At 50.3% G+C, this 21537-nt stretch overlaps 2 protein-coding genes across 32 annotated transcripts in view; both read left to right on the top strand.

Moving 5' to 3' along the window:
- The window catches only part of RALGPS1 (Ral GEF with PH domain and SH3 binding motif 1), a 308501-nt gene extending 297744 nt beyond the window's left edge, over positions 1-10757 (top strand). For 20 of the 29 annotated variants that reach the window (XM_070518724.1, XM_070518730.1, XM_070518729.1 and 17 more), the window contains 2 exons: positions 35-140; positions 2189-10757. In XM_070518724.1, the coding sequence (XP_070374825.1) occupies positions 35-140; positions 2189-2388 (306 nt within the window). In that variant the 3' untranslated portion in view covers positions 2389-10757. The remainder of the gene's footprint in view (positions 1-34; positions 141-2188) is intronic. The other 9 variants (XR_011506216.1, XM_044778738.2, XM_070518739.1 and 6 more) reach the window with 1 other exon arrangement.
- A 2366-nt stretch (positions 10758-13123) lies between these two features.
- Positions 13124-21537, top strand: part of GARNL3 (GTPase activating Rap/RanGAP domain like 3) — a 148130-nt gene continuing 139716 nt past the window's right edge. For 2 of the 3 annotated variants that reach the window (XM_070518720.1, XM_044778723.2), the window contains exon 1: positions 13124-13335. In XM_070518720.1, the coding sequence (XP_070374821.1) occupies positions 13244-13335 (92 nt within the window). In that variant the 5' untranslated portion in view covers positions 13124-13243. The remainder of the gene's footprint in view (positions 13336-21537) is intronic. The other variant, XM_044778726.2, reaches the window with a different exon arrangement.

Raw genomic sequence — 21537 nt, 5'->3', positions numbered from 1 at the left:
TGGGCCCCCCAGCTGTGCTCTTATTCCTCTCCAGTATAAATCCACACCGGGCAAAAAGGTCTCCATCGTGGGCTGGATGGTGCAGCTGCCTGACGACCCTGAGCACCCAGATATCTTCCAGCTGAACAACCCCGACAAAGGTAGGCCGCGGGCCTGGAGCTGGTGCTGCTGCTTCTCTCAGCCCTGTTTCCTCCTCTGCTAAATGTGCGTTTTGAAATAGTAGAACTTTTGAGGCCGCTGCTTTCCCTTTGCTCTAGGTTCTGATGTTCACAGGGTCCCCTCAGTGGTCCAAAAAAGCTACTTAGATCCTGGTCGGTGTGTCCACTGAGTGGTGTGCATGGCACGTGGCTGCAGGAGTCCTTTCTGTGGCCTCACCTACAGCTACTGGTGCCATCACCCCTGGAGCCACAGCCTGAGGGTCTTGGAATCAATAACCTAGTCCTGGATGAGGCAGAGACCATGTGGCTGAAAGGGTCTTGGGAGATTTCAGGGATGCCCTGACATTACCTGTGCCACGAGACTCTGGCAGGGTCCTGGTCCAAGGCCAAATCAGAGAAGAACCCTTTTACAAAAGCCCCATCTTTAACTTGCCCAGTTGTCTGCCAGTCCCCCCTGGTTCTATCCTTCCCCCATGACCGTGCTGGAAAGAAAAAGCTCTGAACGCCGTCTGGTCCAGGACCCCTGTCTGCAGTGACATTCAGAATAGGCCATGCTAGTCTCCTTGGTAGCCCATGTCGCATGACAAAACCCCCAGTTGCCTGGGTCTTGGGTTCTCTCCAGGCAAACTCGGTGGGGCTGTAAGGTCTCCAGGCACCTTCACCCCTTCACAGGCAGGTCTGGTTCAGCGTTTGTGTAGATGCAGATCACTTGGGGGTCTTTTAAACTCCAGCTTTGGATTCAATACATCTGGAGTGGAGACCAAGATGCTGCATTTCTAACAAGCTCCCGGGTAATGCAGATGCTGCTGCTGGTCGAGAGAGCACATCTTGACTGTCAGGGTTCTAATGTTAGCTGGGAAGTGAAGAAACAGGAGCCTCAAGGAGCCCAGGGAACGGAGACAAGACGAGCCACGTTCTCTGCTCTCCATCTGAGTGACTGAACCCACGTCAGCTACACACGTCATAACGTGTCCTCAGTCTGATCGCCATTTGAGTTTCTTCCTCGAGGCTCTTGGCCCAGATTTGAGGTGGTTTCCTTAGGAAGAAAAGGCTGGGCCTACACAAGCTTGACTTAAAGACCTTGTGGCCATGGGGACCACAGACCACTCTTGGGCCTTGGTCCAGAGGAAAGCACTGTCAGGCAGAGGGAAATGTGACACAGCAGGTGGCCAGGGTCCTTGGATAGAATTCAAGGGTCTCTGAACTTGGGTGGGAAAAAATTATGTCTTTGTTTTCCTTGACCTCTAACTTCTTTAATGATAAGTATTAAACTACTAGAATGTTCGCAGTGTCTGTGATTTTTATCTGCAAGGGAAACCACAGACGTCTTGGTATCTCGGATGTATCATTCGTGCTCATCTCTTTGAATAGCAGTACAGTAGCGGAGCTTCCCCCTAGGTCTTGTTATTAGTGCATTAATGGAAAGCACATGCGGGGCTGGCCTGGCGGGGCAGCAGTTAAGTTCGTGCACTCTGCTACAGCAGCCAGGGGTTCGCCAGTTCGGATTCCGGGTGCAGACCTACGCATCACTTGGCAAGCCATGCTGTGGCAGGCGTCCACATATAAAGTAGAGGAAAATGGGCACAGGTGTTAGCTCAGGGACAATCTTCCTCAGCAAAAAGAGGAGGATTGGTGGCGGATGTGAGGTCAGGGCTAATCTTCCTCAAAAAGAAAAGCACATGTAGAGCCACATCACTCATTTGCTTTTTAGTAGTTTGATAACTGTATTTCAGTATTACTGATTTCCTTTATATTTTATTTTATGCATTTGAAAACATTATTCTGAGAAGAGTTTACAGGCTTCACCAGAGCCAAAGGCACCATGGCCCAAAAAATGGTTCAGAGCCCTGGTCCAAAGAGACAGCCTGGGAGTGCCGGGGGCTCCTCCTCTGCAAGCCCCAAGGTTGCCTTGGGCTGCCCCTGACCTCCCTTCACTGAGTTACCGTGATCACGTTTACCTTCATGCCACAGTCACAGGCACACCATCCCAAGTGACCCTCTTCTTAACCAGCGGTTTCTCTACCCGTCAGGCAATGTTTACAAGTTCCAGACTGGCTCCCGGTTTCATGCAATACTGTGGCACAAGCATTTGGATGATGCATGTAAAAGCAACAGGCCTCAGGTAAAGTCACCAAAACCCTGCTTGTCACCTGAAATACCCTCTGCCTCCCTTAGGACTAAGGGTCTGTATGAAATAGGGCTCGCTCCTCCCTCAGAGCCTGTCAGCTAGGCTCAGGCCCCTCTTTTGATCAGCCTTTTCCAGTGAGACAGGGCACCTCCTGCTCAGCTTAGAACTAGGCCCAGCTTCAGACAAGAACTTTCAATCTGGTCCCTGTGTCTTTCCCACTAAAAGAAATGCCATAGAAACAGCCATGGGGACAGTTAGGTGGCAGGTGCGATATTGCCCCAAGGGTCAGGCTGTAGCGTCTATTTGGATCATCCCCACAAAAGCTGATTCATGGGAACGCTCCAAACTGACTAAAGGGCCTCCCTGCCCCCACACCCTTAGGAATAATAATAATACTAATTTATTGAGAGCCGACCATGGCTGCTGATGAATGGGGCTCTTGGCTCCTCAGCATGTATGAGTCACCCGGACCCCTGGTCTGCTGGGCCTGGTTCGTGGCTCGGCCCTCCCCCGATCATGCCACCCCGCCCAGGACCAGGCATTATGTGAAATGCTTTACACACACGAATTGGCTGAATCCTCCCAACATCCCTGTGAGGTAGGTTCTCTTACTGTCTCCGTTTTATGCTGAGGACGCTGAGGCTCAGAAAAGGTGGCAGACGCTTGTTTAAGTTCCCACCGTTAGTGAGATCTAACACAGGCCTGCCTGACCCAAACTCTGTACTTGTTCTTCCGCCTCAGACTTCTTGGGGAGCCCCTGGCTTGCTCAGCCTCCTGCAGTTGAGCTAAAGGCCTGGCAGCATAGCCCCCACTGTCCAGGCTTGTAAGAGGAATGGCTGCCCCAGCCATCAGCACCAGACAGGGGCAGCATGGGGCTGCTGTGCCAGGATTGGTGCTCCCGTCCCTAAGCCTCCTTGTCTGTGTTCCCCAGGCATCAGCCAGAAGAGGGAGCTGGGCCGTTGGGTCTCTCTCCTCAGACTGGGGAGAGGGCACCAGGCCTTGGCGTAGATGGGGGCTCCGAGGAGGAAGGGTGGGTAGCAGCTGGCAGGCAGCAGCTCCGAGGTCTGAGAGGACCTCAGCAAAGGCCAGTTCACACCAGGCATTGGGGTCCCGGAGGTTAAGGACTTCTGTCATGCTGGTCACAGCACAGTCACAGACTTCTTGACCCCTCAAAGCAGTTCTCGTAAAGCAGAGGGAGGTCTCTGATGGCATGTCCCATGTTTCTGTGCTCTGTTTGGTCCTATTCAGGATTTTCACCTGTAACATAGATGAGGACATATGTGACAAGCTGATCAAATTATAGATAAGAAGCTAGAAAGTAGAATTAGCAAAAAGTCCTCAACAAATTAAAACAGTAGGACAAGACTGATCCAGGGATAAACTCGAGGTACCACAGGGAAGCTCAAAATAAATTGTGTTTGAGTCCCTCGACTCACCTGTCCGCCTGCTGGGAGCTCGTCCGAGGGCTGTGCTCACACAAGCACACAAAGGTGGTGGTTAAGAATGTTCGCTGCAGCATTGTCCTTGATAGGAAAACCCTGGAACCTCGGTGACGCTCAGTAAATCCCTATTGTGCAACACCTGATAGCAATTGGAAAGGTGGTGGCAGGTCTGAGCGTGGTCACCTGAGAGGAGCTCCAGGCTGTAAGTCAAAAAGCAGAGCGTCAAAGCGTATGTGAGGCCCGTCTCATTTGGTTAAAATAATATGCATTTTTATTATATGTTTGTTTGTGCATATAAAATTTCCAAAATGATGTACAAGAAACTATAATTCTGTGGTTTCTAGAGTGCTACGTATATTCTTCATGTTAAACAAATGTAATTGCCCATCTCCGTGATGGAAAGACTGGGAGTTTTGGTCAACAGTCACCTTAAGTTGATGCAAAGTGAACAAGGTGTTGAGGCTTGAACAAGGCTGGTGCCGCCTCAGGTCACAATAAGAGAGGAAGAGTGGCCTGACCTCGTCTGCACTGGTCCCACCGTGCATGTGTGGGGACCCTCATTAGCTCTGAGTGCCACTCGAAGAGCACAGAGTCTTGGAGCTCACCTGCACACACAGGTGGCCCCATGACCTGTGAGCAGGAGGCTGGGGTGGCTCCAGGTCTGACAGGGACTGACAGCCCTTAAGTGGGCCACCAGGCTGGTGGAGGAGAGGAAGGAAATGGGGCTCGGTGTCCGCCCCGTGGCAACAGCCTTTGCACTCTGGCGGCCCCAGCTGGGAGCAGCCGTGGTTGCTCTGAGCAAGAGCCCATTCTCCCTCTCTGGGGCAGCAGCAGCCCCACAGCAGGTGGCAGAGAACTGGGTCGAATCCATTTGGCAGAGCAGGTGTTTGGTCAGAAGGACAAATGGATGGAATTTCAGGTATGGCAAATGTGGTGTGTCATGGCAAGGTTTTGCAACTTTTACGTATTTTTGTCCTATTTTTAGGAGGCGGATCTTTTATTTTTTCCACTTTTCCCCCCTTTTATTTTTAATTTACTTTCAACCAAATACTCCCACTCGGTGCCGTGTGCAATAATGAGAAGTTGGCAACAACTCAATATCCCGCAGCGGAGGATTATTTCAGTAAGCCACAGTGCCTCGTGTGATGATGTACCGGGAGGGAGCGACGAGGGCGTTACAGAAGTGCGTTAGCCTCCTGGGAAATCTCAGTGGCTCAGATTCGTTTCCTTTTTTGTAGAATTGCATTTCTTAAAATTGTTTGTACTAACACTGAATACGCTTAAACCTTATTTATAAGGTATGTGTAAGGTGTGAACCACAGCAATAAAACAAACACCCCTGTACCCGCCACCCACCCACCAGCCTAAAGGCAGGGCGCCCAGGGCCTTGGAAGCGCTCCCAGCCCCAGGGCCCTCTTCCTAATGCCACTTCCTCCCTCCCTTCCTTAAGGTATTGTCTGGGCTACATTTTTTTAAAACTTTTTTTATAAATAGAACCATAACTGTACATTTTCTTCTGTCACTTGCTTTTTTCCTACAGTGTGTTCCTAAGATTCATCTGTGTCAGTGTGTACAGCTGTCATTCATTTATTTGTACTGACTTTTTTTATCAGGTCTTCTCTCAGTGATTCCAAAAATGATTTCCTGCATTTTGCTATTTTGAACAACGCTGCTGTGGCCATTCTTATAGCTGTCTCCTGGTGCAAGGAGATGCATTTTTTCCAGTTCATCATTTTGACCAAATTGATACCAGTGTGGATTTGTTTTTGATGAAACTGCTTCTCATCAAATCTCCTGGAACCCCACAGCAGTGCTGGCAGGGAGGCCTGGGGCTAGGGGCGTGTTAGCAGCTTGGAAGGGAGGGGTAAAGACCCTGACCTTGGCCTGGCGGTCCCCCCGTAGAAGCTGGGATCTTGTCCTGGGGACACAGCTATGGGAAGGTCTTAGGGTTCCCAATGTCCCCAGACTTCCTCCGTGTGCTTTCATTTGCCAATTCCTGCCTCCCTTGTCCCCATGCTTCCCCCCACTGGTTTCCCTTCTGGAGGCATATGCCCATTCGTCTCCTCTCCACTCCAAATGGAGCTGTATTTCAACCCAAGGATAGCAGTTGAGAGCGTGGGCTCTGGTGTCTTAGCCCTGCCACTTGGTCGCTGTGTACTTCACCTCTCTAAGCCTCAGTTTCCTCATCTCTATAATGGGGATCCTCCCAGTACCTGCCTCACGGGGCTGTTGTGAGGACTGGAGGCCACGCACATATGAAGTATTCAGAGCAATGCCTGGCACGCAGTGGTCACTTAGCAAATGGCACTTGTTATTCCTGCTGTGTCCTCTCCCCACCTGACCTGCTCATTCACAGACTGACTGGGAAAGGCCTGGTCCCTTCCCTTAGGGACCAGCCCTTGTCCCCGTCTGCAAGGTTGGAACTGTGACAAGAGGCTGAGCTTTCTCTTCTAGGTACCTGCAAACCTTATGTCGTTTGAGTAAGTCTCTGCAGGACTTGGCGTGACTTCAGAGGCTTCTGGGAGCCTGGCCTGGGACTGGTGGTGAAGCGCAGGTCCTGGACACAGGCTGTTGGCCAGGGTGCTGGGAGACCCACAGCCGAACTCAAGGGGACCCCGCCTGTGGCCTCACAGTCCGGAGGGCTCCGCCAGTGCTGGATCCACCTGCCAATCCCCAGCGACCCTCATGACACTCATTCTGCAGCGCCACCTCACTGGGCCGTGATTGGACCCCAAACTGTACACCCCGCCCTCCCTCTCTGGGCCCTCGTCCGTCCACGAGCTGCTGCTGCGACTAGAGAGCATTCGGCCCACGGTGGGTCCCCAGTGCTTTCTCCTGCAGAAGAGTGGACACTGTTAACCTGTGTTGAGGGGCCAGAGAGAAGGAACAGGCTGTGGAACTGGCTTTTTACACCCCAAGTGCACGGGGTTGCTCGCCCACAGGGCTGCCTCAGATTTTGTACAACCCGTAAAGCGTCCTCTGAGTGTGCGTGCCGTACACGTGTGTGCGCGAGTGAGTGTGGACTCTTCGAGAAACATGCATTTTGGCACAAGACTTGTGACATCACACACTTCATTCACTTTGAGGCCCTGCTTTAACCTTCAGTGACAGCCTTGCCCATCGTGGAAGGTCAGAGTGAGAGCCCAGATTCCTCCTGTGTTAAGGGTCCCTTGCGTTCTTTTACTGTAAACAACAATGCCTTAAATTGTGTCTTGTTTTCTGTTCCTATGGGTGCTATTCATCTGGAAGGTCTGCTCCCTGGCCCCCGGGTCCCTTCCAGGCCTTGTTGCTGTCAGCTCTTCAGAGGCAGGACCTGGCTTCAGGACTGTGGACTGGGCCACTGGCCTGCTTGCTTCCTCCTATCCCCCTCCCTCGGGGTCTGAAGGCTCTTCTCTTCTCACTCCCTCCCACCATGCCAGAAGGGGAACTTGTGACACCTTCTCCCAGCTTCTCAGCAGCAGCTCGGAAGCCGCCATGCTCTCTTGAATAGCCGCCCAGCAGCTACTTTGCATCAACCTCTCCCCGCAGGGCAAGGCTCTGGCCCCCATCATCTCACCCCTTTGCCTCCACTGCCGGGGTGGCCCACTGCGATTCCTGATTACACTGGGGAGCTGAGTGACAGGAGGCCTTAAGCTCTCCCAATCTTGCCCCTAAACACAGTCACCAGCAAGTTCTCCATCATCCAAGTCCAAGGGCACAATTGTTGATGACCGTGGTGACAAGAGAGCAAGCCCTGGGGAGTGAACGGTCCGAGCTCTGCATTCAGTTAAGAGCTCTCCATGTGAACAACGTCCTTCCTCTGTCACTCTTTGTCGTATTCTTAAGTGACTTTTATTTTGCACAAATACATTTTTATTCAAAATAATGAATAAAAATTAGCTTTATTTATAGTAGCTTTATCACCACAACTTCTCTCTCTGTCTCTGATCTGGGTGTCCTCATTCTGAGAAGGAAACCCTTCAATAGTTTTCTGAAAGAGACTGAATTTCTGAGTCCTTGTCACTGTTATGGTTTCAGAGCTCATACTGATCACATATCAAACTACCCTTAAGCATTTCTGGGCAAGGTGGTTCCAACAGCATCTTAACCAGGAAACTGTAATAGGTCAGTTTAAAAACTGCTAAAGGACCCACCACTGTATTTTGATCAAACGGTGACGACTCTTCTGAAAATTTGAATGAAAGGGTGAGGAAAGGAGTTGTCATCAGGGTCTTATTTTGTGGTCGAGCCTTCCTGTGCTCAGTAACTGACCCTCCTTTGGAACAAACTCTAGAATACTTTTGTGCCAGGAGAAACTCCAGATGGTAGAGCTAATGCCAGCAAACCTTGGCCACTGGAGCATTTCACACCCACCCACAGCCAGGTCTAGATGCGTGCACCGAATTCGTACCCACGACCATTCAACGAGGTTGAATGAAAACACAAGACGCTGCAAACAGCTCTCCCCAGAACCGCCGTGTTATTGCTCTCACCTACACTGAATCTGATTCTACCTGTTCATTTTCTTAAAGTCTGAAGTTTGGATGAAAGTGTGAGACTGGACCATCAGCTACTTATTTTCCTTGGGTTTCTCCACTCTTCAAACTCCCCTGGTTTTTCTCACATGAAATATAGATGCCAATCCAAAAGCCTCAGAATTTCAGGCTCCACTCAATCAGTTAATTTCCTGCCCTTCACAAATTTTTCTCGTCTTTCACAAATGTTTTCTTCTGAGCCTAATTTTGAAATAGCACAATCGCAATTCTTGTCAAAGTGTTTAGTCTTCTCACGAATTGAGGCTGGTCCCACATCCCGTCCCAGAAGCATTCTTAGATTGGACTCTTGAAGAATCCGTTCAGACCTTGTTGGCACAGCCCTTGTAGAAGTGGTAAGAACCTTGAAGCTACCAGGAGAGTCCTGCAGACGGAGCTGAAGCACTCCCAGCGTGGGCGCAGGGCCAACCTGTGAGTTCAGTGCTGACTGCCTTCCTAGTGTTGGTTTGTCCCGCAAGCAGCAGGCGAGGAGGCCGGGCACAAACCCCAATGGGGACAGTCCAAGAGTGAATTCTCACCCTGGACGGACGCATTTCTGGGTTTTACTCCTTGGCTGTCCGCAGTGCACAAATATTTGTGAAACCATTGAAGGTGGTATGTCCTGCATGCATGTGCTGTATCTTTTTTTTTTTTTTAAGCAAACAGATCATGGCACCCCAGAATGAAAATTATAGAATGCTGTCTACAAACTGTGGAGTAGGTAGCCAGTATCATTGTGATGCCCCAAGAACAGCTTACTTACCTCTCCCCGGAAGTAATTTTTGCCCCTCTCAGTTGAACAAGTTTTGTAACTCAAGGTCAGCCAAGTGCATTCTGACAAGTGACATACTTTGTGGAGGGTTGATGTGGTGCAGAGCAGTACAAATGTTGTTCCGAGTGTGCCCAGGGAGGGAATGTGGCCTCCCTCCCTCCCTGAAGAAGCCCGCTCCTCATGCTGCCCCCCTGTGGAAGTAAAGAGGAAGAACTTGAAGGCATTTTGCCTAGGAAAGAACCCACTCTCTCTTGCCAACTGAATTTATAAAGCATTGTTTTTCTTACCGAGATGACTATTTCTTTCATCGTCTTCCTCTCACCTCCCAAGCCCAAGAGGTGTATCTTTTATGATGCCATCTTACAGGTGGAAAATGGTCCCTGAAAATAGGAAGCTGTTCGCAAGCAGGGTCTGCTTTCATTCCACAGGTGGAGTCTAGAGCTCTGCGCGCACATCACTGATGCTTCTAACCAGGTGAACATTGCTAACGACACAAGCTAACTTATTTTTTGTGACTTCATAAATGACTTTCCTCAGCCCCACATCATACTGACGTGCTGGGTGAGTTCATGTTTAAAAAAGAAAAAAAAAAAACTACAAGAGTCCCTTTGAAATAGCTTCTCCGCGCAAATCCTCCCATTCCTTCATTCATCCACCTCTCTAGCGAGTGCTTCCCGTGTGCCAGGCTCCACCCGGGATATAAACGGCTGAGAACAAGACAGACCCGAACCCTGGCCTCGTGGAGCTGACCACTCAACGAACAAATAATTTTCACCACGCCATCTCTGCTGGCAAGACCCTGCCTCTCTCCTAGCACTGGGTACAAACCCTATGCAGGTTCCTCCAGAAAGGCTTCAAAAGGCTCACCAGACTGACCAGCCTCTTGATCAGTGAGTTCAGTTGCAATGAGGACTAGATGGAGTCGCTGTCCTGGAGGCTGGATGGCACAGAACAGCCAGGCACAGAGCTGTGGTTGGGACATTGAGGACTGAGGTGGAATGAGAGAGTAGGGTCAGAATGTTCGCAGTATTTACTTCAGAGGTTTTTGGGTTTAATTTCAGTGTTAAATGCAAGTGAAGCATGAGCAAGAGCTGCGTTTCTTGGATGTTGAGAACTTGTCCCATGGGCCACCTTGCAGCCCTGTGCTGCACAAGCGTGCGTACGCTATGGGCAGCCCTGACATGCCTGCTCGCAGCACAGTGCGATGGATCATCTGTCCTTTACAACCACTCATCTCTTTATCCATTTCTGAACGACTGTGACCATTCAGTAATGAAACAATAGAAATTAATTTATTAGTATGGTATAATCTTTGATAAATTTCGTGCCAAAATGCATGGTTTTCCACTTAGCATTCAAAATGTTGCGTAGAGAGTAGTTTTCAATTTCTTATGTATTCTTCAAAGTAAGTTGAAAATCAGTTTCTACATTTTAATTCGTTTCTTGTTAAATCTGTTGCACTCTCCTGGGCTGTCTTTTTTTCCAGCAGACCCCCTGCATGCAGTTGTATAAGGACTTTCCTAATTCTTGTGAATTGTCTCACCCACAATAACCACTGAACATCAGCCCTCCGTGGGAATCTTTAGATTTTTGGTGAAGTATTTTGTTACCTCAGTCTTGTATCAAGTTGCTGTATTTTTCAGCTTGTTACACTGATAATAATTGTTTCGCTAATTAAATACTTTAATGTACAAACATCTTTGTTTACTTTGAAATTAAATGTGTTTTCCAATGAATATTGCTCAATTTATTAAAGTCATGTGCATTCACTTAGCAAACAGTTGCTGTGCCAGACACAGACATGGAGGAGGTGTGGGGCGCTCAGGGCCCAGCTAAGAGGTTACTAGAACATAAATGACATATAGGAGCAGTGCCCCCAGGGAGGGACAGAGTTGGAGCGGGCTGCACTCAGGGAAGGATGTGGGGGATCTGGGGGAGGCTGTAGAAGGCAGGGGCATTGGAGATTCAGAGATCTCTGAACACATGGAGGGAGGGGGAGGCAAGGAGCCAGAAAGCAGAAGGAGCAGGATGAGGCTGGGCAAGCAGGCCACCCAGTCTCACTGAGGGAAGGACTTGGAGGAGTAACGGCATCCACGTCTGAAAAGATATGCCGGGGGGAGTTCATGATGCCGGGCAAAACCAGAAACCCACTCTAGCTTGCCTAAGAGAAAAGGGGGACTGTCTTACACGGGTTGTCTCATGGAAACCTGAGGGGAGGACCAAGGAGGAGTGTCAAGGGGCTGGAAAGAGCAATGGAAAGCCCCCTACATCTTTCTCTCCCCTTCTCTCTCCGGACCGGCTCCTCTGCTGGGATGTGCAGGAGCAAAGGAGTCCAGGCCTTACCAGGAAAGCACCTGGAAGTCACTGAGGGAGTGTGGGCCAGGGAGTGACATGATCCAAGTTGATCAGGGGAGCCCCTGGCCCTGCCTGCCTCAGTTTCCCAGCTAGTGCTTTCCAAAGCTGCAGTGGCTGATTCTCCAAGCACAGGCTCACACACACACACTCCTCAGGCTCTGCTCCAGCATGTGCTCCCAGTTCCAGGCCAGCATGGCCACACCTCCCTAGCCACGACAAGCCCCGCTTGCTGCAAGGCCCTAGCTCACCTCCTCAGGACTTAGATGGCACTGTGGCCCCCAGCCCTACCCAGATGGGGTCGCTGCCCTCAGCCACAGTGCAGCGCTCTAACACGGATGCGTGTGACTTGGGGACAGGTGAGGACGGTGGGATGTGGTGGCTGTCACACAGCTGGAAAGTGACGAAGTCAAGGCTTGAACCCACGACCGGCAGTCTGCAAATCTCCAGCCCCTCCCTGCCTCCAGCGCCACAAAGGGCCGCCGGGAGACGGCAGTAGCTCCTCTAGAAGGACGGAGAGGTCCGCGAGTCAATGCAGAGGGCACGGTAGACGCCTGTTTAGCCCGGAGGGCCGGCACTGTACCCGCCCCGCGCATGGACGCCCGCGGAGGTGAGGCGGAGTGGACGGGCCACCGGCGGGGCGGGGCCGGGGCGGGGCAGGTTGAGGAAGGCCGGAGAGTGACCGGCCCGCACCGACTGGGGGCTTTGGAGAGAGAAGGCGGGGCTGTGCTTGTGGGCGGGGCACAGGGAAGGGCGGCCCCCAGAGGGGACGGCGCTCCGTTAGAAAGGGCCGGGAGGTCGTGGGGCGTGAAGGGGTGATGCTCGAGGGAGCCGACCCTTGAGGTTAGGGCGAGGGCCTGCGGAAGCTCAATAGTCGGGGGTAGGTGGGCGGGGCACGGGTCTGTGCTGAAGGGCGGCAGGGGCGGCAGGGGCGGGGGCGGCGGGGCAGTGGACCGTCCAAAGCTGAGGACCGGGTGGGCGTTTTGACCGTCTAGGCTGAGCAGAGCTGCGGAGAGCCAGCGCTGGATCCCGGCGGGGTGGTCCGGGCTGGGAGGGGCGTGGCTAGGGCGCGTGGTGGGGCCGGGGCGGGGCCTGGGCCTGGGCCCGGCTGAACGTCACGGGGTGGGCGGGGCTAAACGGTGGGGCGGGGGCAGGGCGGGGGCGGGGCGGGGCGTAGGCCCCGCGGAGTTGCGCACGGTGGGCTGAAAGGACATACGGGGCGGGGCAGGGGCGGGGCCTGGACGGGGCTGAGGGGCATGGAGTGGGCGGGGCTAAATCGTGGGTGGGGCCAGGGCGGGGCGTAGGCCCCGCGGAGTTGCTCACGGCTGGCTAGGATGAAATTCGGGGCGGGGCCACGGCGGGGCCTGGAGCCCGCTGAGGGGGGCATGGAGTGGGCGGGGCTGAAGTTCAAGGCAGGGCCGAAGCCGGGCCTGGAGCCGACTGAGGGGCACGGAGTGGGCTGGGTTGAGTTCGGGGCGGAGCCGGGTCGGTGTCTGGATCCCGTGAAGTCGCGGGGGTCGGGCTAGGATGACCTTTGGGGCGGGGCCTGGGCGGGGCCTGGACCTGGGTGAGGGGCGCACGGAGTGGGCCGGGTGAAGTTCAGGGCGGGGCGGCGGTGGCCTGGGCCCGGCTGAGGTGGGGGCGGGGGGTACAGAGTGAGGGTGGGCTGAAGTTCGGGGCGGGGCCGGGGCGGAGCCTGGGGACCAGCCTGAGGGGCCCTGAGCGGGCTGGGCTGAAGGGTGGGGCGGGGCGGGGCCTGGGCCCGGCAGGCCCGCGGGGCGGGGCGTGGGCTGCGGCGCGAGAGCCGAGCGGCCCGCCGAGCCCCGCCGAGGCCCGAGCCCACCCGAGCGCGCCCGAGCCCGCGGCCCCCGCCCGGGGCGATGGAGCCGGAGCCCGGCTGGGCGGCCGCTGCGCTCCTGCGGCAGAAGAGGGCGGCGCTGCGGCGCAGGGGGTGCAGCTTCGAGAGCCCCAGGTACCGCGGCCGGGGAGGGGTGCGGCGGGCGGGCCACGTGGGGGGTGGCAGTCTGAGGGCACCCAGGGTGGCGAGGCCGCGGCGCGGGGAGGGGTCGCTGGGGGGATCTTCGGCGATCGGGCGAGGAGCCTGGGCCGAGCGGCCGGGGCTCAAGGGGGACTGGGCCGCCCGAGCGGCAGGTGCAGGAGGGGGTCGCCTCCGAGAAGCACCTGGCGAGGGTCGGGGATCCAAACCCGAGGAGACGCCCCCAAGGCGCCGGTCCTGAGGCCGGCCCCGAGCAAAGCCGAGGCTCCTGGCGGATTCCGGGCTGTGGGCAACGTGCCCTGCCCGCCTCTTGTAAATGCTCAAGGACAAGGTCGGGAAATAGCCCCCCTGACGTCCAGGGGAGGTCTCCCTCCTCCGGGGAGCCTCTCTGCGGTGCCCCGGGACCCAGCCCAGCTCCGCCGCCCCATCCTCGCCCCGCAGGTAACGCGCACCTGCTGCCTCACGGCCCCGCCCATCCTGGCGCCCGGTGGTCCCCAACACGCGGGGCCCCTCCGACCCGCCGACGCTTGTCCTCTGCGGGGGTGCCCCGGCCCCTCCCCCTGGCCCCCCTGGGCCCCCTCCTTTGGCCTAGGGAACTCTCCTGAGATGTTCGGTTCCCTCTCCTCCCTGGAACCTGCCCCGCGGACACGCCTTCCCCCGCCTCTGCTCGGCCAGAGCCTTCCTTTGAGGGCACTCTCAACTTGGAGCGCCTGCTCCCTCTCCACCCTCGCTGAAGTCGGCCCTGCCGTTTCTCAGGCCCTGGGCCTCTTCTAGATGACTCCAGCAGCCTCCCAAACAGACTTCCCGTCTTTATTCTCTCACCTCTCAAGGCCACATCCTCGCTGGCCGCCGGAGGGGTCTCACCAGAACTGTCGGCTGTGCCCCTGCGCTGCCTGACCCCGCGCCCCAGGAGCTCTTCGTCTCCCACAGCAGTGAGGGGGGGACGAGGAGAAAGACAGGGGTGGGGCTCTAGCCCTCACTGAGACCGAAAAGGGGGTTCAAGCGCTAGGATAAAAACCAAACGAACCAGGACCCGTAATGTGAGGCGGGAGGCCCTTGCACCCCTCGCCTCACCCCTGGCGGTCCGGCAGTACTGGGTGAGAGTGTAACCATCATGAGGACAGGGACCATAGCTGTCCTGTTCACTGCTGTGTCCCTGGAGCCTGGTCAGGCCGGCCCATCACACACAGTTACCATCTGTTGAATGAATAAATTGCCTGACCAGCTGGTACTTCTTCCCTTATGCTGTGCTTTTTCTCATCTGTGCCTTTACTCATAGCATGCTCTTTTCTCTACTTAGAATAGTCTTTTCTTTACTCTTTGGGTAATGCCTACCCCTCCTCCTCTGGGAAGCCTACCCTGAACCCCGAGCTGAGACAGTCTATGCATCTATCTGCTATTCCACAGAGCATTGTGTGTAGCTCCCTGGGTAATGCGTCTCCCCCACTACACTGGAGAACAGACAGATATGGTCTCTGTCCTTTGATGCTTATGCTCTTGTTGCTGGAGTGTGAAGGATGAGAAGAAGTGTACCCAGAGATGAGGCCGCGGCGGATCCCCCAGTCCTGAGGCAGAAGGTTCAGACCAGCCCCGTCCGATAGAACTTTCTGCGATGACTAGAGCATTCTGTAATCTCAGCTGTCTGACACCGTAGCCACTAGCCACCTGTGGCCGTTCAGCACTTCAAACGTGGCTTGAAATGTGTGCACTTTAAATGTGGCGACTAAGGAACTGAGCTTTTATGTTTAACTTTAATTAATTTAAATTTAAATAGCCACGTATGACTAATATTTATAATATTGGACAGCGCCCGTTTAGAAAGTTTTTGTCTTCCTCCAAATTCTCACTTTTACCATCCGCTCCTTTGTCTTCATGACCTTACTCCTGGAAGACTAACTGACTTCTTGGCCTCCAGAGGTTTTTTTCTCTATTTAACACTCCATGATATTTTCTTATAAACTTTACAAATAATGCGTGCCATTTTTCTGATTTTAAAATAATTTACTTGTTGGAGGACAATTTATTTAACCCGTCCTTTTTTATTCTATATGGAATTTATGACCAGTTGTTCACTCTTACAAACGGCAGGCTGAGTCCATGTGCTTTAGTCTGTGTATGTAGAGGTAATCATTTTCTTGCGATAAGTTCATAGAAGTGATGGAAATTATTGGATCCAAGAAAATGAACATTTTAAAGGCTTTTGGAGCATAATGCCAAATTGCCCACCAGGAAGTTGTCCCAGTTTACAGTTCCCCCACAGCATATAAATGTACTTTTTTTCTCATCCTCAACGCTAGGCATTATCATTTATAAATATTTGCCAAAGTGGTACCTTGTTTTAATTTGAATTAAACTTTGTTTAGTAGTGAGGCAAACTTTTTTCTCATATTTATTCATAATATATGTTTCTTTTTTTAAATTTAAAAAATTTTTTAAATTTTATTGAGGTCATATTGGCTTCTAACATGGTGTAAATTTCAGGTGTACATTACTGTGTATCACTTTCTATACAGACTGTATCGCGTTCACCAATAGCGTAGTTTTTATCCATCACCATACATATGCGCCCCTTTACCCTTTCCACCCTCCTCCCACTCTCTTCTCCTCCGGTACCCACCAATCTGTTCCACTTATCTGTTTGTTTATTTATCTGCCATGATATGAGTGTGTATTTCTTTTTTCAATGAAATACATATGCATGTACTTTGTCTGTTTTTCCTTTTTTCTTTTCCTTATTGAATTGAAGCACTTTTTATTTATTAAGGGAATCGATTGTTTTGGTCAAATATGTAGCAAGTATTCTTCACAGCTCATTATTTCCCTTTTAACTTTCTTTACGGTGTTTTTTTGATAAAGTTTTTATTATTATTGTTTTTTTAATTTTGTCAAATCTACTAATTTATTCTTCCTGTTTATGCTTATTTAAAAAAGACTTCCCTAACTTGAAGCGAATAAATGTTCATCTCCAGTTCTCCTATTGTTTTTATTGCTTAAAAAAAAAGATCACCTCTTTAAACCGTTAATCCAAATGATCTCACTTTTGAGTGAGACTATTAAGAGCTGTCTTATATTGGGCTGATATAATGAGCTCTTAGGGCCAACAGGAGAAGGGTCACCTGTGAAACATCTTAACCATACGGGTGTCTGTGGGTCCCTACCCTAGGCCTGTTGTTCTAGGAAGCCCAGGGTGGTAATGGGGTGTGCAGATGCTCAGAAAGCTCTGCAGGTGATTCTGATGGATGGCCAGGGCGTGAGACGCTCCAGCTCATTTGTGGACATGTTGCCAGGTTGGCCTCCCTTTCTCCAGAGTCCTCAGTCACTTCTCATTTCCTATTGTATCAAGTTGAAATGCCACTGCCTCATGTTTAGGGCCTTTCAGAATCTGGTTTGACCATATCTGCTCAATCATCTTGTTGACATCAGGAAAAAAGAAAGGCATTACTTTCAGGATGGCAACTGTCTTTGCTAAATATCCCCATGTCAGCTCTGGTAACTGGCGGGCAGACACAGCACCTAATGAATGTGAAGGAGCAGGGAGTGGCCCGGGCGTTAGGCATCTGGGCTGGTGGCAGTGAGAAGGGCTAGCTGAGAAACCAGGAGGCCGTAGGGCAGAACACTAATGCTGTTAATCCGCTTGCCCTAGATGTGTTTGTCCTCGTGCTGTAGGAAGGCGTATCAGACAGTGTTCAAGAACACGGGCTTTGGAGTGAGGCAGACCTGGGTTCCAGTGTCTGGCCTTCCCCTTGTTGTGTGTGTGGGCTTGGACAAGTTGCTTAACCGCTCGGAGCCTTGGTTAACTCATTTGTAAAATGACAGTGACACTCATCTGACAATATTGATGTGAGCTTGAAATGAACTAATTTATACAAAGTGCTGAAAACAGTATCTGGCACAAAGTATCACTAAATGGTAACTGTTAAGGACGAAAATGATTAACAGTGATAGGGAAGTTTTCAACCTTTCCCCTCCCTTGCCTGATTAAAATTCTGGCTTTGCCCATTCAATTTATCCTCCCCCTCCTGCCCTCAGAGCAAGGTCCTGCCTTTTTTGCATTTTTGAGCTGCAGATTTAGGAAGAGAGGGATTGAGAAGAAGGACAATGTGTACATGGGACTCTGGTTAGGACTGCCTGAGAAAAACTTTCAGGGGGCGTTCACCAGTGAGAGGTGCAGAAACACCTCCTTTGTATGAGGGAGCCTCATAGGTTTCCCTGTTTCTGTGGCTCTCAGATTTATTTTAGGAAATGTATCCGTTATCTTTTGTAACTTCGCAGTGATCCAGAAATGCAGTTAATGAACCTGAGTTATTTTAAATTACTCCTCTGTTGTGAGCTGTGTTACTTGGGCTCCAGCACTTTGTGGAGCCGAACCACACATGAGCCACAGCATGAACAGTGTCACATTCTAGAATTGAATTTGCAAGGCGAATCCTAAAGATCGGAGAATCTCAGCATCGAGCGGAACTTTAGACATCACTTAGGTCACCCTCTCAGTGGTTCTCAAAGTGTGGTCCCTGGACGAGCTGCATTAGCATTACCTGGGAACTTGTTAGAAATGCACTTTCGTAAGCTCAACCCCAGATTTACTCAATCAGAATCGTTGGGCGTGGGGCTCAGGAAACTGTTTGAGAGCCACTGCTCTCTAGTCTAATACGGTGGTTCAACCTAACGTGTATGAGAATCACGGGGGGCAGGGGGCTTCTTAGAAGTTTCCTAGGCTCCACCCTCAGAGATTCTGATTCACGAGGTCAGGGTGGGGCTGTGAATTGTAGTTCTAACAGACTCACAAGTAATGCCAGGACCGCTGGCCCAGGGACATACTTTGAAAATCACTCCTCTAGGGTGATGCTGGAAACATTTCTACAACAACCGTTCCAGCTGGTCCTCCAGCCTCTGCTTATCCCGTCTCAGGTCAGGAGGCCACTACTGCAAGCCTTTTTATTATTGAGCAGCTCTGTTATCTTTCCCTAGTAGGGAAGTCAAAGCTTGCCTCGTTATTCTTGCCACCCCATCGTTCATGATTCTGCTTTCATAGCCACTTGCAGTGGCAATGCTTGTGGTTCTCATTCCAGGTGAAAAGTGGTGGCTTGGATTATGGGGTGTCGACTGAGTGGTCAAGTGGTTCTTCCTCCTGGCTACCCAGTTGTAATCACCATTGATCAGTTTTCAGCTATCAGCGAGCCTGGTATTACATCACATCTTTTCTGATTGTGCCTTACCAGTTGTGTGTGTGTGTGTGTTTTAAGATTATCAAAGGCTATGAATGACAAGCAAAGGAGAATTATTCGTTCATGCAATCACACAATGCTGAGGTAGACCAAGCTTTGGGAGAGGATAGATCCAGGTGCTCAAATAATGTCATTAGTAGTCTTTCTTCATTCTCTGGATTGTCTTTATTCTCAACGTGTTTCCTCATGGAGGCAAAGAAAGTTAACTATTCCAGGCTTACTTTCTACCAGTGTACAATCACAGCAGAAAGAGAGTGCCTCTTTCTCTGCTTCTAGAGCCTGTCCCAGGCTTGACATTCGTTGGATTTCTCGGGTTCTATGCTTATCCCTGAACCGACCATTTTGGCCAGAGGGGAGTAAAGCATGCTAATTGGCTGAGCCTGGAACTGAGGGGTTAGATCACTTCCATCCATAGAGACCAAGAGGTAGTGATTACCCAAAAGAAAAATCACAGTGCTATTACCAGAAGAAAGGGAATGGGTATTGGGTTGGCCAAAAAAAAAAAAGTGCCATTCCACCTGGGAAGCTTTCCAAAATACAGATACCCAGATGCCACTCCAGAGTCACAGAAATGGGGTTTCTGTATTTTTCGGTTCTCATTGTAAAAGACTCCCTTAGTTGAGTGGTTAAATTATGCTGGCTAAGTTTAGCCACCGTGGGTACAGAGCCCTGCATAGACAGAAGATTTTGAATTACAAATGGAAAGCATATTTTGTACTTTCCCAAATATTGCTTCCTAGATAGTGGCTTCCTTATTAGTAATGCATATAACCCTCGCCTTGTGAGAACAAGTCTGATGCCAAGACAAATGCTTTCTTGTTCCTGAAGATGGCTTTCCCGGCCAAGTAGCATCAGAAAAGAACAATTCTCCATTATGCATTGGGTGTCTTCTTTTCTTCTTCCCTGTGTTTCTCTAACTCTTGGATTCTTAGATTGTTTTTCTTTTTTTTTCCAGCAGGCTTTTGTTTTTCCAGGTAGTTTTGGAAACAGATATTTAAATATGAGCTGTTTTCCTCATCTTCATTCCTCCATATTTATATCGTGATTCATTTTGTTTGCGTCGGGCCCTTAAGTATTTAATCACAAATAAATCTGCTGCTGTCAGTTTTCTTTGGGAAAAACAGCAGTCTTCCTGGGAAAGACTATTAAGGGCTGTCTTGTGTTGGGCTGACATAATGGGCTCTTAGGGCCAAGAGAAGAAAATTAATTTTCATATTATGTCTGTTCTCTTAAGAGAAGGAAAAAAACAGCCTTTATTATTCACTAAGAATTTAAGTTAATGCCAACCAGCTTCCTTTCTTGGAGGAAGACAATAGTCAAATTAGTTTTGCTTTAGAAGGTTAATATGAGAAATTATATTTGGTTGTCTGGTTTCCAGAGTTGAAGATCTGAGCAGAGATGAAGTCTGACAAACAATGCTGTAGGAAAATTATAAGAGATTTGGCTTATACAGCAAGACTCGTGCTGGTTTTCCTGGGGGAAAAGAATTCTAAAGCAGCACGCAAGTGCAGAGATGTGGCAAAATAGGAACCACACATCTGATTGTCTCTAGAGCTAGGATCTCAGAGGCCAGTAAGCAAATATGAGCTAGCAAGGAGTTGTGACTGCCCAAGGAGGCATGTGTGGATGGCTGTTCGTTGTAGGCTTGCTCATAAAAGTATTTTTGAAAAAGTCCATCAGTAGTATATTGATACAATACTAATCATTCTATTAAACAGATTGATGCCAACCTGTTTTTCTGACTTAGAAAGTTCTAGAATGTCCGTATATGTTAAGTGAAAAGAAACAAGTGTCTGCTTCTGGTAATAGCAAGCGTGTCGAATTACATATGGAATTTTAAATTTTCTACTAGCCATATTTTAAAAAGTAAAAAGAAGCAGGTGAAATATTTTTAATAGTTTATTTTAACTCATTATCTCCAAAATATTATCATTTTAACATGAAATCAGTATTAAAAATAATTAAGATAATTTACTTTTTTTTTCCGTACTGCCTCTGAACTCGGGTGTGTTTTTTACACATACAGCGTCTCAGTTCAGACCAGCCCCATCTTAAGTGCTCAGTAGCCACATGTGGTGTGGCTGCTCTGCTGGATGGTGTGGCTATGGACCCTCCGGTAGGAAATGTTTGAAGGAATGCATCAAGGCTTTTGTTTTGTTCTTTAATGTGACTATGAGTCACAGTGAAATAGGGAAAGGTGAAAACTTTGTGGGGAAAAAGGGGTACCAGGAGACTTTAGGAAAAGGGAGTCAAAAAATAAACGTTCTTAGTCGGGAAGGATGACTAGCTATGATTTGACGGACTTTGGTTAACTATTCAAATAAATCCCAAGTAAAATTTAGTCTTGGAGACTTAAATGTGAAACCATTGTCGTAGATACATGATGTCCTTTTAATTTTTTTTATTTTGGGAAAATTAGTATAAACAAACAGTTTAAAAAAAAACAGAGGGCCGGCCCCATGGCCGAGTGGTTAGGGTCACATGCTCCACTTTGGTGGCCCAGGGTTTCGCCAGTTCAAATCCTGGGCGCGGACATGGCACTGCTCATCAAGCCATGCTGAGGCAGCGTCCCACATGCCACAACCAGAAGGACCCACAACTAAAAATACACAACTGTGTACCCAGGGGGCTTTGGGAGAAAAAGGAAAAATAAAATCTTTAAAAAAAAGACAGAAAGGAGAAATGCCTTTCTGTGTCAAGTGTTGCTGATAGGTCAAACAACAGTAAGAACTAAGACTTGACCGCTGGGTTTCCCACCACGTGGGTCACTGGTAGACTTTGACAAGAGCTGTTTCTTGGAACAGTGAGGTTGCAGGTCTCACAGGACTGGCTTCAGGAGATGATGATAAGAGAGGAATTGGAAATGAGGAGTAGAGTCAACTCTTTGCAGGGGTGGAAGGGACGTGAGTGGAAACTTGTTAATTTTATTTGGTTTGGATGGGGATTTTTGCTT

Source organism: Equus asinus, chromosome 10, assembly GCF_041296235.1.
Source record: "Equus asinus isolate D_3611 breed Donkey chromosome 10, EquAss-T2T_v2, whole genome shotgun sequence".
Taxonomy (NCBI): domain Eukaryota; kingdom Metazoa; phylum Chordata; class Mammalia; order Perissodactyla; family Equidae; genus Equus; species Equus asinus.
This window is presented reverse-complemented; position numbering and strand designations above follow the sequence as displayed.